This window comes from Lates calcarifer, linkage group LG5 (assembly GCF_001640805.2).
Source record: "Lates calcarifer isolate ASB-BC8 linkage group LG5, TLL_Latcal_v3, whole genome shotgun sequence".
In the NCBI taxonomy this organism is placed as follows: Eukaryota; Metazoa; Chordata; class Actinopteri; family Centropomidae; genus Lates; species Lates calcarifer.
This window is the reverse complement of record NC_066837.1, coordinates 22,316,302-22,334,068: the sequence shown is the minus strand read 5'-3', so window position 1 is coordinate 22,334,068 and position 17,767 is coordinate 22,316,302. Positions and strand designations below refer to the sequence as shown.

At 41.2% G+C, this 17,767-nt stretch overlaps 1 protein-coding gene across 1 annotated transcript in view; it reads left to right on the top strand.

Moving 5' to 3' along the window:
• The first annotated feature begins 1,472 nt into the window (after positions 1-1,472).
• Positions 1,473-17,767, top strand: part of tsc2 (TSC complex subunit 2) — a 26,716-nt gene continuing 10,421 nt past the window's right edge. Inside the window, 30 exon segments of the mRNA XM_051070779.1 lie at positions 1,473-1,651; positions 2,975-3,159; positions 3,283-3,369; positions 3,470-3,580; positions 3,672-3,746; positions 3,748-3,820; positions 4,286-4,403; positions 4,495-4,543; positions 5,594-5,719; positions 5,882-5,955; positions 6,064-6,190; positions 6,875-7,018; positions 7,140-7,277; positions 7,385-7,488; positions 7,671-7,752; positions 8,090-8,245; positions 8,327-8,446; positions 8,976-9,098; positions 9,193-9,299; positions 9,416-9,581; positions 9,707-9,829; positions 9,918-10,052; positions 10,299-10,488; positions 10,615-10,708; positions 10,793-10,895; positions 11,592-11,686; positions 13,887-14,027; positions 16,594-16,755; positions 16,885-17,043; positions 17,131-17,243. Of these exon segments, the coding sequence (XP_050926736.1) occupies positions 3,025-3,159; positions 3,283-3,369; positions 3,470-3,580; positions 3,672-3,746; positions 3,748-3,820; positions 4,286-4,403; positions 4,495-4,543; positions 5,594-5,719; positions 5,882-5,955; positions 6,064-6,190; positions 6,875-7,018; positions 7,140-7,277; positions 7,385-7,488; positions 7,671-7,752; positions 8,090-8,245; positions 8,327-8,446; positions 8,976-9,098; positions 9,193-9,299; positions 9,416-9,581; positions 9,707-9,829; positions 9,918-10,052; positions 10,299-10,488; positions 10,615-10,708; positions 10,793-10,895; positions 11,592-11,686; positions 13,887-14,027; positions 16,594-16,755; positions 16,885-17,043; positions 17,131-17,243 (3,430 nt within the window). The 5' untranslated portion in view covers positions 1,473-1,651; positions 2,975-3,024.

Here is a 17,767-nt window from a genome sequence, read left to right as displayed (position 1 = left end):
GGTTTCTCATTCGTAGTTTTCTGGTCACGAGGGGGCAGAAAAGTTGAACTTCATTTTATTATTAACGAATGAATTCAATAGTTATATTAGAGATAATTACAATTATTTTAAGCCCAACTGATCAAAAATAATGCTGCAGCTATTAGTAGCAAAAAATACCATATAAATTAATATGTTGATATATAAAAAACTGAATTATAACTATCAGATGTTATGATATGTATCTGAGAACTTATAGAATAGTTGATATAATAGAGTTTAGGGGTGACTAAAAACCAATATCATTTTATTTATTTATATTGATAACAAAAACTGGGCTTTCTGGCTGTCTACATATCTGCTTTATATGAGTGATAAAAAATTAACGTATTAACTATTTTAACAACTGAATAATTGGTTTAGTTAGTTTTTTACACGGTCAAAAATGTTACTTGTCGCAGCCTCCAGATGTGATGATGTGATGTTTTCTTTATCATGCATGACTATAAATTGAAAATGTATAGAAATAGATGTTGAGACAAAAAACACACAAAAAAAAAACACAAATCACATTAAACTCTCTTCAAAATACCATCACTGAAATTAGTTAATCTAAAGATCAGATTCGTATAATTGAATATCTTTTCTGAGCCATGTGCTCCTATTGTAGTATGGTATTGACAGTCCTGTGTATTCTCTATCTCAGTATAGACAAAATTGTCCTTCACTCCAGCTTTTGCTTTGAATTTTTTAACAACATAACCCTATTCTTGTTACTCACTGTTTTCACCATCTTTCATTCAACTGATTCATCATAAACCACTTTTACTGTCTTCCTAATATTGCTGCCTTTTTTTTTTGGATAATTTCCACAATAAAAAGATGAAAACATAGGTTAATACTTTGTCCAAGTATTTGGATTTTTATATACCGTTAATAATAATATAATCATGTTAATATAATCAAAATTTCTTATCTACTCTCTAAGTCACTGTATTTTAAACTAATGCTTATTTTTTGCAACACAACTGCGGTGATTTTGTTTACAGTTCCCTAACAGTGTAACTCGGCAACACAATGAAAACCTAATTATTTAAATCCATAAAACCACAGGAGCTTGAACTTGTTTTATCCTACAGCTCCACTCACAGGCAGCAGGGCGAAGGTGCAACTCCCTCACCCCAATTAGAAACCAACTTCAGCATCGTCATCGTGTTCAGCTAGCTGCTAGCTAACTTTACCGTTGGGTAATGTGTCAGTTTCAGTAATATACATGCTTACATATGTATATGTGTAATATTATTCGACTGTTAAACACTTTTGCGAGGACTGTAAGGAAAATAAGCTTACTACAATGTAGATGTTTTGCTCTTTATTTGCCATAACACAGAAAACCAGACTTATAAACGGACTGTAGCGTAGTTTATAGGTTAGCTCGCTTAAAACTGCATTTCCCATCAGCGAGCGCGGCAAACGTGTTTTTGTAGGAAGTGCCCCTGTCACAGAATTACTGTGCCATCCGGTTGAGGAGTGGAGGACTGAGCTTGGACGAGAACAAGCTTTCAGCTGCGAATACAGAGTCGTTTCAATGCACAGACGCAGACGGCTCGGTGGGCTGCATGTGGACGAAGCTGTGACTGAATGAAACCGAAAGCAACTCAACTTTAGTAAGGTGAGGGGAGAGGGGGAGGATAGGAGGAGGAGTTGTTTTTTGAAGCTACCAGACCTTGAATGCCACAGTGGAATGCTAGTCCATGACACCCAATGTAAAGCGTCGCTAACGGTTCAGTAGCGCCATTGTGCATTTCTACCGATTATGCCTTGTTTATGCTGCATAGTGTTCACATATACAGTTTGCTCTGCTTGTCGTAGGCTACCTTGCACCGCCGTGGTGGTGGTGGTTGTTGTTGTTGAACTGAAACAGAACAGTCGTTGTCCGTCTGCTCACCTCCCCTCCCCTCTGTCTCTGTCTCTGTCTCTGTCAAGTCCACATGACAGCAAATTCTTCAAACCTGCCCCCCCGGGTTTACACATTTACAGGCTGGGACTCCGAACTTCACCGCTGGATAGCAGTGGCTGGGAGTTTTAAAGGGTCTGTTCACTGAAATGACATAAAATGACTTTCCCACATAACTGCTGTGCCATCCTGATGCACCAGTGCAGTTGTTATAGTACAGTGGTACACAACCCTACATTGAAATACACAGGTAACTGTCTTATACTGAGGTCCCAGGGCAGATAATTCCCACAAAGTCAGATTCAAAATATCTGTGGACGTACACAAACTGCCACCCATACAAGTGGATCAAAAAGGAAAAGTCAGGGTTTCGCTCAGTGTGAAAGTGTGTGTATCAAAGCCTGTATCAGACAACCTCTGCTAACGGCATAAAAAAATACACTTTTCCACAGAAAATGAGTAAAGGCAGTCATGTGACATGTAGTGACTGTGTCAGTTGTAAACTATATTAGATCCTGAAACCTTCTTAAGATATCTAGAAATCTTCACACTATTACAAGATTAGAAATAGACAAAAAGTAAATAATGCATCTGCATAGTGGTCTCTCACTATCTGAAGTCAACAGTTAGAGAAAGACAACCAAAGTAAAATAAAATACTTTAAAATAAATATTCAGCATCTATTAAATGTATGCATTTTATCATGTATGGAATAACTTCCTAGAATGAAGGACTAGAAAGTAGAAATTACAGTTAGCCTTGTTACTCTAACTACTGCTAATGTAGATGTACAGTGACATTTACTTTTGCCCCTATCCACCTAGTTACAGTAATAGCTCATTGTAAAGTGATTTAACCAGTTGCAGTGGGTTTTGCTGAGCATGCTTATGTACTCTTCCTACCATCCATCCAACTACTGGCTGGCAAACCACATCAACCACATCCATTTAGAGAGAGTCAGATGTATTCTCTGGCCTTTAGGCATGAAGTTTTGCAGCGTGATAATCAAAGCTAACCATGTGCTACTGTGTTTTTCAGGCCGCCATCAGTCCCAGCGTGTGTAGTCTATTACCGCTCCAGGCTGGGCCATGAATAAACAACCAAGCAAGGAGAGTCTCAAGGACAAGGTGAAGGGGATCTTTGGGCTGGGACCCCCGCGCCCCCCGAGCAAACAGAGTGACACCAAACTGTCTGAGTTTATCATTACAACTGACATCATCAAGGTGTGCAGAAGAGACCACGCACATTCACACACACACACACACACACACTCAAACTTGGCATGCTTTTGAATCTTTTCCCGTCATGTTTTGTGTGGCCTTACAACTCACTTCTCTGTGTTTCAGGAGCTCCACCCAGACTGTGGTCTGAGCAACCGCGTTCGTATGATGAACCACGTCTGTGATCTTGCCAAAACGAAAAAATTTGAGGAGGTGAGACTGTTCCAGTGTTATATTGTGATACAGTAGCACATGCAATCATCTGTGTTTATTAAACTGTGTGCACATATACATGCTCGTATGTGTTTTTCAGCATGCTGTGGAGGCAGTATGGAAAGCTGTGGAGGACATGCTGACGCTAGAGCAGCCACCTGAGGCCAGACATGCTGTCCTGCAGCTGCTGAGGGCCATTATACAGGGACAGGTAATGTATATAGACACAATGCACACGTAAGGGAATCCATAATGCAGATATAGTTCTTGTCTTAAAAACTATATTCTCTGTTTATGTAAAGGGTGAGCGACTCGGCCCTCTGAGAGCCTACTTTTTCAAGGTGATCAGAGACTATCAACCATCCAACGAAGATCTCTCCTGATAGGCTGGAAGTCTTCAAGGCCTTGACGGAAAATGGAAAAGACATCACATACTTGGAAGAGGACATAGGTAAAACTCCACATTAAAATGTTAAAGCATTTTTAAAATGGCCCTTGGTTATAGTATGTTTCTTTGGCATATTTCCTTTTTGTTCTGAATTGTAATTTTATTATTTGGATTCAGGATTGGGAATCTTGATTTCAGTGATGTCAAATGCAGAACGAATACAGGCTTAAAACTGACTTGCAAACACTTCATACTGCACGTCTTTGTCATGTCTCAGCTGATTAGTTTCAACTTTAGATCACTGTTCCCTTTTTGTTAAAAGGTCTTTGTGTTGACATCAACCAATTCTGTAGTTTACTTCTCACCGATGCATCTGCAATTTGGGCACAGACATGACAATTTTTATGAAAATTATACCTTCTTTTGTAGCTCACGAGTCCTGGTAATTGCTACAATGAGCCACCTTTGTTGTAATGTTTACTGTTTACTTGTTTTTTTCCGTTGTTGCTGTTTTCTCCTCTCCTCCAGCACGCTTTGTCCTCCTGTGGATGGACATAGGTCTCACCTCCGACTTTCTCCATGTTCTTGTAAATCTGGTGAAGTTCAACAGCTGCTACCTGGACCAGAATGTCTCTATCATGGTCCAGTAAGTCAGACAGACAAAGGGAGTTGCACTGTTTGGTTTTTCCTTTGTTTGGGAAAAGTTTGTAACTTGCTTTTTCTTGCTTGCTCTACAGAAAAATCTGTCTCCTGTGCAATAGAACAACATCCTCAACAGACATTGAGGTGGGTATTTTCACTCTGCTCTAACTGTAACTGCAGTGCAACATGTTTTCAGGTGTCCACTGAAGAACAATCAACACATTCTTTTGTTCAGTCATCTTGTTAGCATTCAATAGTACACGCTGCCCTGCGCAAAAGTTATAGCTGTTGTCTGCTGGTCATAGACACATAATTTAGTCATTAAAGACCTAAGGCATTCACTGGTTCATTAGAGGCCCACTGGCCCAAGAAATAATGTGAGAACTTTCCACATTTTCATCAGATGCACAAAATATTTGATCCACAGCCATCATATATTCAATAAATGGAAATTCTTTATCATACTTTGGAAAAATAAAACATATGATCTTGCAGTGTTTGCTAAATATGTATTTATAGGCACCATGTTGCCATAGCAGGCAGTCCTTAGGCACAGAGGAAAGTAATCTTATTTCCTCAGTCTTCCTCTGATTCTCAAATGTTACTATAGTTAGTTTGTGGGCCTTCATTATTGATGTGCAGTAACATGTTTACATCTTCAGTTATCTTTAGGTTTTGGAGCATAATAATTATCACTGGCAACACCATTGCAGACTCACACAGTTCTTATTATATTTATACTTAAGTGGAATACCTTTATATTTTATCAAGTAGTAGGAAAACCTCTACATTAATATAACAAAACAATAGGATGAAATAAGAGGATGTTTTAAAAGTGAATATATGACACTCGATTTTAATGAATCAACTGGCAGTCTGGTATATTTAAGTGTACTTTTCTCCTGTAATGATCTTGAAAAATGCAAATGGCTTTATTGTAAACAAACAACGATTATGTAAACATCATCAATAACCATTAACTACATAATTAGCATTGCCAAATTAGTGACATCTACTTTAATCTTGAATTTATGAACCATAGAGGGTTTTTTAAAAGACTTTTATTGTTTATTTCAAATGCTGTGTAAAATAGTTTAACTCCAGAAGTTAGACTGCAAGTCTCTGATGTGATCTGCTGCTGTGTGAAATATTTATATGTGTCATGGTCTGTCTGGTCGTGTATGTTGTGTCCAGGTGGCACTACAAGTCCTGGATGCAGTGGTATGTTACAACTGCCTGCCCTCAGACTCCCTCACCATCTTCATCATCACACTCTGTCGAACAGTCAATGTCAAGGAGTTTTGTGAATCCTGCTGGAAGGTGAGAGAAGAACACACAGACATACATACACACACACACACACACATTTGTCTTTTGTCTGAAGGCTCTAATTTGATTGAGCATAACTCATGATCACCTGTTCTGATCTTTTTCCCCCTTTGCTCTTATTCTCTCTTGTTGTGCTGCTCTCTGCTCCCTCAGTTGATGAGGAAGGTGTTGGGGACCCACCTCGGCCACAGTGCTATTTACACCATGTGCCGCATCATGGAGGAGAGGTATTATTCCAGTTTAAAACATATTTCTGAGTGTGTGGTGCTTTAGTAAACATATATTATTGTGGAGTGTTATTGTGTGTGTCTCTAACTACCCACAATCTTCACCAGGGTGTACATGGAGGATGCACCGTTGTTGAGAGGAGCTGTGTTTTTCGTTGGAATGGCACTTTGGGGCGCACACAGACTCCCCGCCCTCAAAAACACACCTACACTGGTTCTGCCATCTTTCTATAAGGTAACACACATACATGTGAGTCACACACACACACACACACACACACACACACACACACACACACACACACATACGCAGTACATGCATTCTTTCCCTGTAGGCATGTGCCTTACAGTAAAATTGAATATCTGATTACGGTATCTTGGTCAAAATGATTTTATTACTTATATTACAGGAAAACATCACAGAAACTTTTTGTTTTTTTTTATATAACTCACTGTATTATCTGGGGCTGCATTAATTATTATTTTCATCATCCAGTAATCAAATTGTTTTTTTCTTTATTGATCATCTGCTCACAATTTTCTGAAGACCAGTGTGACATTAAAATATTCAGTTTATAATTTGTAATAATTTGTTATATTCATTTTTGTTGCAGATTCATTTTTTCCTCAAACAACTTGATAATTTGTTGATTGCTTGCTTCTAATATTGTCAAAGTTGTGGGGAACAGGCTGGATGCCCCTTTGTTCCATTAGTGTAATACTATATTTTCTGTGAAGCAGTATCCAGTGGGACTTGCGGTTTGTCCACTTCTAAGGATTAAGAAGAACTTAGATAAACAAATAATCAGTAAACATACGTGAATAATGACTAAGCACAGGGTAGTCTAGAAAAACATGAGTATACTTGCTAATATGAATGCAGAAAAATGACTGTTGTTGTTTGACCTCTGCCACTCAGGCCATGTCATGTGCCAATGAGGTGGTGTCCTATGAAATCGTCCTCTCCATCACCAGACTGATAAAGAAGTATGGCAAGGAGCTGCAGGTAGTCACCTGGGACATCCTGCTGGGCATCATAGAGCGACTGTTGCAACAGATCCAGGTACACACAGATACATACTGTACATGTGCACTACAGTATGTAGTATGTATGCACCCACCACACACACACACACAGTAAAACACCAGTTTTTATTTGACCATTTTTTCATGCATCTTCACAGACAATAGGCAGCGCAGAGTTGAAGGCCATCGTCTATGAGCTGTTGACCACAGTAGAGGAACTGTATGAGCAGAACGGTTACCATGGCTCCACTGAGAAGTTCTTCAATCTGGTGGAAAAATGTGCTGACAAGAGACCTGTAAGTTCTTTTCTTTGTCAGTCTCTCTGTGTCTGCCTGTCATGTCATTTAGTCCTCTTACATACTGCTGCGTCTTTATTAATATCTTGCCTCTCTGTGTGTGACAGGATGCTTCAGTGCTGACCCTCATCTCATACAGGGCCCAGTCTATCCAGCCAGCCAAAGATGGCTGGATTCAGAGCCTTCACCGCCTCATGGAGAAATTCTTCAGGTAGCACGGGTGCATGCACACAGGATGATGATGATATTGAATACCTCAGAGTCCAGGTTTTGTTTTTTTGTTTTTTTGGTGTCTCTCTTTGTTAATCATTACCACAACCCCTCCTTTGTCCCATCCCTCCTGTGTCCTAATCTTTCCCGTCCATTTCCTTTATACCGCTGTCTTTCAAAAAGGAACGAGACTCGCAGTGTGATAAGGATCAAAGTGCTTCACATCCTGTCCTTCGTTCTCAGTACCAACCGACAGCTGTACGAGGTCTGTACATACACACACACACACACACGCACATTTTCATTCTTACTAACTGTCAGCGCCTCCATTGCTGAGATGCATGCCTATGAAATCTTGTTTTATCTGTCGTGTCATAGCTAAGATGTGTGTTGAACAACTGTTCTCTGGAGTGGTTGCCTACATAATTGTTAATTGTATGTCTGTCCTGTCTCTGTCTGTAAAATTCCTGTTCAGCTGTTTTTCTGTTGTGCACTGATGTGTGGTATTTGATGTCTGTATTGATGCAATTTTGTCAGATGAATAGACCATTAAAGTTCCTCAAAATCATCTTTCTCTTGTTTTCTTCATTGACTTATTCCAGGATGAGTTGATTGAAATGGTGGTAATTCCCCAGCTCAGTGGGATAGCTGAAGATCGAGACCTGGCCGTCAGAAAACAGGCCACTCAGCTACTGGTAGATCTCGCTGAGGGCTGCAACACGCACCACTTCACCAGCCTGCTGGACATCATCGAGCGGGTACACAGTCTCACTTTTACCCTTCAGTTATCTCCATTTATAGCCAAGATGAGATAATTGCAATGTTTGTTTTCTCTCTAGGTCGCCAGTCGCTCTCTGGTGTGCTCAGGGCCCCTGGAGGTTTCTGAGAGAGACCCCACAGCAGAGTCTCCAATGGAGGATGTCAGGACTGCTATTCTGGGCTTACTGGAAATCCTTCAGGTAGATATTATGGGCTAGATTCACCAATGTGACATAAAAGAGCAACTTAAAACCGAAATCTTTTTTTGGCTTCGTCAGTTCACTATGACATCATTGTTGAGTGTGGTTAGAGGTGCAACAGAGCTCAATTCTGACCAACAGTCAAAATTTTTGCCAAGAGAGAAACACTGTTATTGTTGTTAAGATTGATAGTGATAACAGAAAAAATAATATGATTTGATGATCTGAGGTTTGAGCGTTCACTATTTTTATTCACATAATATGTTTTGATGTTGTTTTTACAAACATTTGAAATGTACAGAAATGTTTATTTATGCAATTTAAAATTAATTTACATTAGTATTGACAGTAAATGTAGCGGGAAGGGATTAAGTATAATATAACTATTAATGACTAACAACTTCTCTTGATTTTTATCTTTTAACTCAATATTATCAAGTTATGCAAAAAACAGCAGATAAAAAATGTTTTTGTGAATCTAGTGGAAACCCAGTCTAGCATGAACCTTCTTCTTTTTCTATCTTGGCAGAGCAAGCTTTACAGCCTACCAGCCAGCCATGCTAGTCGTGTTTATGAGTTGCTTATCAGCCACCTGCAGCTTCACTACAAGAACAAGTACTGCTCAGCTATTGCTTCCAGTATTAGACTCCAGGTATGGGTAAATCATTTTTCTGCGCATATTTGTGTATCTTACTGCATTTGTAATGTGCAAGCCTTATTTCCTTTTAACTCTCTCTCTCCCTCAGGTGTTTGACTTCTTCCTGATGATGCGTGCAGACTCTCTTCACCGTCTTGGAGTCCCCAACAAAGACAGGGTCATTAGGTTCAGCCCTTACTGCTACTGTGACACAGGGTAAGAATGTGCACATATCACTCTTGCCACAGCTCTTACCTGCAGCTTTTTTGCTCATTATAATTCAGTCAACTAAATGATAAGAAAACTATTAACTGTGCATTTTGTTGTTTCAGGGAGCCAGAGAAGCGAGTCAGTGAAAAGAAGCCAACAGGCTCAACATCTCCTCCTGCTGGTAGCCCAGCTCCCCCCGCTGCTCCCCACCCTTCAACAGCCTCGATACGCTCAGCCTACCTGCCCTACGCACCTGCCTTCAGTGTCCTCCTGCAGTGCCTCAAGATGGTACACACACACACACACACACACACACACACACACACACACACACACACACACACACACACACAGATACAGATTTCCCTACTGTCCCTTAAGCTATCAGACATTTGTTGGTTTTTCTCCTGCAGGAGACAGATTGGAAGGTGCTGAAGCTTGTTCTCGACAAGCTGCCGTGGACGCTGCAGTACAAAGTGCTGCTGCTGACGTCACCATGCAGCTTGGACCAGCTCTGTTCTACACTCTGCTGCATGGTACAGCAAATAGTCTGTTCAGATGTGAATTTCCTCAGCGTGCACATGCCACTATATGTTGCTCATTTCTTTGTCTCTGTGCTTGTAGGTGACGGATCGGCTGATCTCAGACCGCTTGAAGAAGACCCCAGAGGGGTTTTCCCGCACTGATGTACAGCTGGCGGTGGTTCCTGTCCTCACGGCGATCACCTCCTACCACAACTACCTGGAGCAGTCCAGACAGGTACAAACCATAGTCTATAGGAAGTAAGTAGATTTGTTTTTTGTAGAATATTCTACAAGATCCATAATTGGACAACATCCCATTATGGCTGGTTTCTGTACACCACACACAATCTCATTTCTCAGATTTACTGGCTGCCCCACACACACACACACACACACACACACACACACACACACAGATAGTCACATAAAATCAGCCCATACAACCAAATTAACATTAGTTAATTTCCTTTCTCCTCTGCAGAGAGAGCTGGTTCAGTGCTTGGAGACTGGCCTCATTTACCGCTGTGCCAAGCAGTGTGTAGTGGCCCTTACAATGTGCACAGTGGAGATGCCTGACATCATGATCAAGCTCCTACCGGCTCTTATCGTTAAGCTCACTCACATCTCTGCCACTGTTGCCATGGCATCACCTATGCTTGAGTTTCTCTCCAGTGAGTGCCAAAAGCTTTTCTCAAATCTTCAGTTCATTGTCTAAAATTTTCCTTAACATTATTGAATTTTCAAGGTCATTTAGTCACATCAGATTCTTCTGTTCTTTCTTCAATTCTGTTTCATAGCTCTGGTGCGCCTGCCCCATCTCTATGCCAACTTTGTAGCTGAGCAGTATGTCAGTGTGTTTGCCATATCCCTACCCTACACTAATCCCTCCAAGTAAGTGCTCACACACACACAAAGACATGTATTCTCAGATGCACACACACATTCTGACATGTTTGTTTCTTCCATTCCCATAAGGTTCAACCAGTACATCGTCTCCCTGGCTCACCATGTGATTGCCATGTGGTTCATACGCTGCAGACTCCCCTTCCGCAAGGACTTTGTACAGTACATAACAAAAGTATGAGCTTGTCTGTCTTCTTACTTTTACTGACTTTTAATGATTTTTATTTTGAAATATGACATCACCGCTGACATTGTCAGACAATACCTTAAAGCAATAGTTTGACATTTTGGGAAATATGCTCAGTTGTTTTCTTGCTGAGATTTAGATTAGAAGATCTGTACCTCTGTCACGCTTCTGTGCTGAATATAAAGCTACAGCCAGACGGCAGTTGGCTACGCCTAGCATAAAGACCGGAATCAGGGAGAAACAGCTAACCTAGGACCTGATGTCTTGTTTCCACTGAGAGAAAACAGAAAAGAAACAGCTTCCGGCATAGACTCCAGGAAGTCATTGTGTTTGGCCAAGAAATAGTCCCGCACATAAAAAACCTATAAAACAACAACTTTGAATTTTTCTTCAAATTAAACTGAAGAGACATAAGCTACCTTTCGACAGAGCAGGACTAGTTCCTAAGCTAAACTAATGCCTGCTGGCTCCACAGTGGTATTGATCTTCTTGTCTCACACTGGGAACAAACAAATGAACATATTATCCCAAATGTCTAGCAAATGTCAAATGTCAAACAAAATTTTCCTACAGAATACAAACAGCGTGCTTGTGCCAGTACACCTGAGCATTCACTGTAACTGCAGTAAATTTCAGTTTTGTGCTTCTGTGTCTTGACATTCATGTCTTTGTCTTTTTCTCCAGGGTTTGCGTTCCAACGCTCTGCTGCCATTTGATGACGGTCATGAGCAGAGTCCATTTCGCGCCCGCAGCACCAGCCTCAATGAAAGACCCAAGAGGTAAAGCATACGTTCACCCATAGTTATAAGTGCTGAGGTACAATCCAGCAACACCACACACTGCCCATGTGGCCATGATTGTGTAAGAGGGTTGGGGTTGCCAAGGTAACAGGGGACTCAGCATGACTGGTACTGTGGCGTGACGGTTGCAATGACTCCTCTCAGGTTGCCATGGTGATCATTGGTTCATTTAATTTAGAGTTTATGCTTCTTTTTTTTTAACATTTTAAAATTTGTTGTCTTTCTGCCACGATTTTTGTTTATTTGAAATCAACTTTTCATCATATTTAATGACATGCAGGTGGTGGACAAAATAACATGAACACCTAGATAATATGATATCATCTAAGGCAATGCCATTGCAGTTTATTATATTATTGTATTATATTGTCAGTGTTTTTGTGTTACTGTGCCCACCACCTTTTGGCTTATAAAAGTGCACATTGAACGATGGCATGGGGAAAGAGGGTTTTCTAATATAGACTTTACATGTACAAAAAGAGAAATACACATGGTCCTTCACACAGAGGTGTAAGGAAGCTTATCTCAGGAAGGCGCCATTCTCATCTGTACACGCTGTGAATGTTTGTCAGTTGTCTGTGTCTTAATCACCGTAACATCGTGTGGTATGGCAAAAGAATTTGAAGTAAGTAAATAAAACCGATCAGATGTTGGCTGTGATATGCAGTTTTCTTGCCAACTGAAAAGAGAATGACCTATACCAATAACAGTAGTGTGAATGAGGTTGTGTTTTAAAACGTAGTCTGCTTTACTTTACTATCTCTTAGTTAAACCAGTATTTCCACAGCGTTTCATTGTGCATATTCTAAAGACACTAAATAACTACTAAAATGTAACCAATAGTTTCTGCGACAGCACTGCACTCTCTGGGTGGGCTGCTTCTCCATATGTCTTATTTTTTTGCTTTTGGGGCTCACTTTAGCTTTTTATGAAGTCTCCTCCTCTGCTGTTCAGTGAAATATGTTTTAGTACAGCCTCTGTACACATCTTCTTTCAAGACCCCGTACAGTTGTTCCCACACTTAATGGTTTATTTCAAAAAACCTCATAAAACCCTTGCTTGCAATCAAGCAGACTCCCCATTACAGCATTACTGCCTCTCTCTTCAGTTCCTACTGATCTTCAGTATCATCTGACTTTCAGTGTTCCATATTGAATCATCATTCACCCAGTGATCTGTCCTGGTGCTGCTCATTGCCCACTGTTGGGTTGGAGTTCTGCGTGTCAAAGTCCACATATTTCAAGTTGGTCATATGTCATATGTGTTATGATAACACTACTGGTTATGATGTCAAGATTAAAATTGGAGGTCTCCAAAAGTCTTGATTAACTTTTCAGTCAATATATTCAATTGTTAATAAGTGTAGTATTTACAGATGTGTCCAACCTGTGGTAAATAAGTCCAGACTTGCTGAGCTCCAACCCTCAGATTTAACCCAGCATTTCATTTTCAGTTGAATTTGTTGTCTTTCTTGTTTTTTAACTTCCATTATGTCAGGCCCGTGCTGAGTCCATCCCTACTATTTTACTTCTCCTGTACTAGTCCTTGGCTTCACTATGTACCTGCTGTGTGAAATAATGTTTATTTTGTTGCTCTCCTAAATACTTTTCTGTGAGTATTTTCCTTTCTGATTAGCAGAAGCTGTTTTACCCTCTGCTGTAGCTTGTCTGTTTTCCTTTTAGTTGATGTTTAGCCTTTTTTTCAGTCCTCTTTTTCTTACGCCACTCTCCTGTAATCTGATTCATAGTGTTCACTGCTGTTAATTTTCACCTTGTTTTGTTTTTCTTTCAATTCTTCATTTGAACCCTCCCCTGCCTCCTGCGATTGGGTGCTGCGTTGTGGTTGTGGTTTTGGGGGGTGGTCGTGTGATCCTGGATCCTTCCTACATTGCTCCTGACCCCTCTCCTCTCCTCTGACCCCAACCCACCCCCACCTCTCCCTGCCCCCCTCGGCCCCCTCTGCGTGGTGTGTGCCCCTTGGTGACCTGTTCATGTTGCTCTGTTGCTCGGGTGATGATTCCTGCCTCCTGGTATACCTCCTCACACCACACTCCCCCCCTACACTCCCAAACCACTACCACCCTCACGATGACCCACCCCCTTACTGCCCACTGCCACCGTATTGCTGACCTGGGCCCGTTTTCCCTCACCCTTCGCCATGGGTACCCATCACCGCCCAGTCTGCGGGCGGCAAAAGTGGCGAAGGCGGCGGCGGCGGTAGCCAATAGCAGCAGCTCTCCTGTTAAAGAGCTGAGGGACCTGTCAGCCATGGACGCTTTCCGTTCCCGCAGCATCAGTGTCTCCGAACACGCGGTCCGCAGGTTAGAGAGCCTTATGGGTAACCAAACAAAAAAACAAAACAAAACAACAACAACCCAAACACTTGTTGCTTCCTCCATGGGATGGTTGATGGGGTGTAGGGTCATTGTTATGTGGGTCCGTTGGGCGGGCGTTGGGTGGTTTGTTGCCAGGGACACCTGGAGCGGGTGGTGCATGCTGGAGGAAGGTTTGTGTGTCGACCTTTTTGGTTTGTTTTGGGCTGCGATCATACACATGCTGTTACAGATTTCCTTTTTATGATTTGCTTTTGCATGCCGTGTTTGCAGAGGACCTCAGAAAACATCTTGATCCATGTCGATGTATTTCTATTTAATTTTGCTCTAACACAGATTCTGCTTTTATTTTCATTTAATTTTCATTTGTCTTTGGTTTTACTTTGATTTTGGTTGGTTGTTTGTTTTGCTGGGTGTTTTGCTAACCGGTTTCCATTTGGCCTAACAATGAATGAATGGCAGGAGAGGCTGGTGCAAAGCCTCCCTCTTCCTGGTGGGAGGGCACCTCTGCTTCCTCTGCCAGTGACAGGGACAACAGCAGCACAACAGCTTTGTTTCCTTGCTTGACATGTTTTTGTTTTTGTTCTGCTCCACTCACAAACCTACACTGTGCTGCTATGACCATGGCAATCTCCTAGTGTGGTATTTTAGGACTAGCTGGGCTGATGTGAACTTTGAATACAGTTTGATTACATATCACCACACACATACACACACTCTTCGCCTCACTTATCTTCATACCTTTAATGCTTATCTATGCTTGGCTGACCTGCTCGGCTGACTGATGTATGATCTATCATTGCAGTTGGCAGACACGGCCTCAGCGCCACACTCTTAGATATGTCATACCACTCCTGCCCAACAGATGGCAGTTAAAGCCCAACACTGTACTGTTTATCAGTACTGTACTGTATCGTGAATTAATTTCAGAGTGAAACAGAGAACTTTAAGAGGCTGAACAACTGCAGCGTAGATCTATTTAATCTGCTTTAACTGCTAAATGGCTGCAAATCTGCTTTTCTTTCAAACAATTAATTCAATGTCTCTTGTATGTTAACACCTGAGTGACAAGTTAGATTGAAGCCTTTCTCCTGATGACACTGATTTCACCTCAGACAACATGACCATGTTGTAAGCGTATAGACATACAGGTGACATGTCTTCATAAACAAAGTTAATGTGATATCAGGAAATTAGAAGTTTTAAAATGGTTATTCTTGTTAAGCTGAGCTTGTGTTGTGCTGCTCATACAAACATACTGACTATTGCAGCTGCACTAAAAAAGCACAGCACAGATTTTTTTGTAAAAGCAATAAAATTTAACTTTAGTTTGAATTGTGCACAATAAATAAAATTAAGAAGAATTAATAGCAATGTGGTAAATAATCTTAGAAAGCAGTGAGCACAGAGCACACTGTTTCAGTTGTTAGCATGGTCATGTTTGGAGTGTGAGTCCACTAGACATTGAAGTGAAAAATGATGTATTGTCAGCAGAAGAATGGTAAGTGGAATAGTTGTTCATTCACATGCTGGGACTTGGTCTGAGTGAGAGATTTCTTCTTGTTCCGTCTGACAGAAGTATTAAAAATGTACCCATGAACCTCTCAGACAACAGATCCACCAAGGACAGATGCTCCTATTGTTCTTATTTCTTACTCCCCATAATTGTTTTCTCCCCCATTTGTTTTAATATAAGTTCCTTTTATTTTACTTTTCCTTCATCATTCTGTGGGGATGATGCATGAAAACAGTCTGCCTGCTTTCAATGCTCCTCCCTGTGATAAACAGAGACATCTCAGTTGGGCTCAGTCATTCTCAGAGTGTTGTTGTTTATCGCTCATGTTGAGTGTGTTTACTTCTGAGCAGCAAGCCAGCATGGCTTTCAGTTCACGTTTAGTTTCTTTCCAGCACCAACTGAGACTGATGTTAACATCTGTAAATATTCTTTTAACCAGATTTGCCTATAAAGTATGCAGTAATGGTTTTTGTGGATAGACAGAGGTGCTGCTCATTCTGAACACTGAATACTAATAGAGAGATTTGGTTTCAGCTGAGACGGTAGTGCACAGTTAAACACTCATACACAGCTTCATCCTGCTGGTATTTGTACACCCCTGTGGCTTAATCAGCATTAGAACATGTTACACCATAGATCCCTTCAGCCTCCTTTACAGAGCTTACTTACATTTTACAGAGCTTACTTACAGATTACTAATGTGGTATCACAGCTCATGTGGCCACTCATACCATGTCCCAGTGTGTGTCTGTTTGTGTGCTTGAAAAAATGTAATTATCTTATGGTGAATTTTGCTTATATACACACATATGGATGCATGTGTGCATATAAATGTTTTTCTTGCATGTGATGTGATGTAATGTGTGATGTGGGATTTTTATGATGTTCTGCATTTCTCACTTCACCTGTGTATCAGAACTTGCATGTCATGTGTTGCACTGATTATGTGTTTAAAAAATACCAGGAGCCTGTGTCCTCTCCTCTCGCTCCTTTTCCCCACCCTCTGTTGTTTAACCGTCTCTCTGTTTCCCGCTGTAGGATGCACACCTCAACCACCACCTGCAGCCTGGGCTCTGCTGATGAAAATGCGGTGACACAGGCAGACGAGGGGCTGAAGACTGTCCACCTGGAGCTCACTGAGACCTGTCTGGACATGATGGCACGATATGTGTTTTCCAACTTCTCTGCACTGCCCAAGAGGTTGGCAAGAGGTTTTCTTATCTGTGTGTGTTTGTGTGGCTGGCACTTTAAAACATTTTATTGGTTTTGGAAAAAAGAATCGAGAGAGGCTGTGGCAGTGATGAGTTTGGCCTCTGACTGTCCTCTCAGGTCTCCCATTGCAGAGTTTCTGCTGGCAGGAGGTCGCAGCATGACCTGGCTTGTGGGCAACAAGCTAGTGACCATAACAACTAGTGGAGGAGTCCGGACACAAGCACTTCTAGGCCTGGACATGGCTGAACGTCTGGGAGGAGGGGGGGAAATGACCAGGTGAAGCAGATTCACAAATAACAAAAACGATTCAAGAATTCCTCAGATTTTAAATCATTAAATCGTTTTGATCTCCTGGTCCTGCAGGTCCGATCCATCACTACATACCCGGATAACCAAAGAGGCTCCAGCCAAACTGGAGTCACAGTCAAGCCAGCAGCACAACAGAGCCACGCGAATACGGGTCCGCTCCATGTCAGGTAATAAATATTCAGATGACGTGACTTAACACTTAGCCTCAGGACTTTCACACATTGCTCAACAGCTGAACCTCTCCCTCATTATTTTAGACTATGACTATAGTTTTGCTATTGAAGAGAACTTTTCTAGTGTCGTTGGGACTACACTGAAATACCACTCTTGTATAATAATTGTGTCCAACAGCTTTTATAAAGCAGGTAAAATGAGTTGTGGTCCTCCCTGCTGTCTTGAATTGAGAAATAATCAGGCAGATTTTATACTCCACAGATCTGAAGCCATGCTTTTATCTCTGCCAGCCTGTGTTATCGCATCTCTTTTAGAGTACTCCTGATACATATTATGTAAATGAAGATCAGTGGCATTATTTATCATTATTCTATATTGGGTGATAGTACATTCAAAGGAAAATGCAAAATTATAGTTCCCTGCTGTAATCTTCTACGCGTTAACGTCTGTACTCTGTGTGCTTTTGAATTTGTGTTGGTGGATCTGCAAGATATAATGTGTCATGACTAGATGTTGA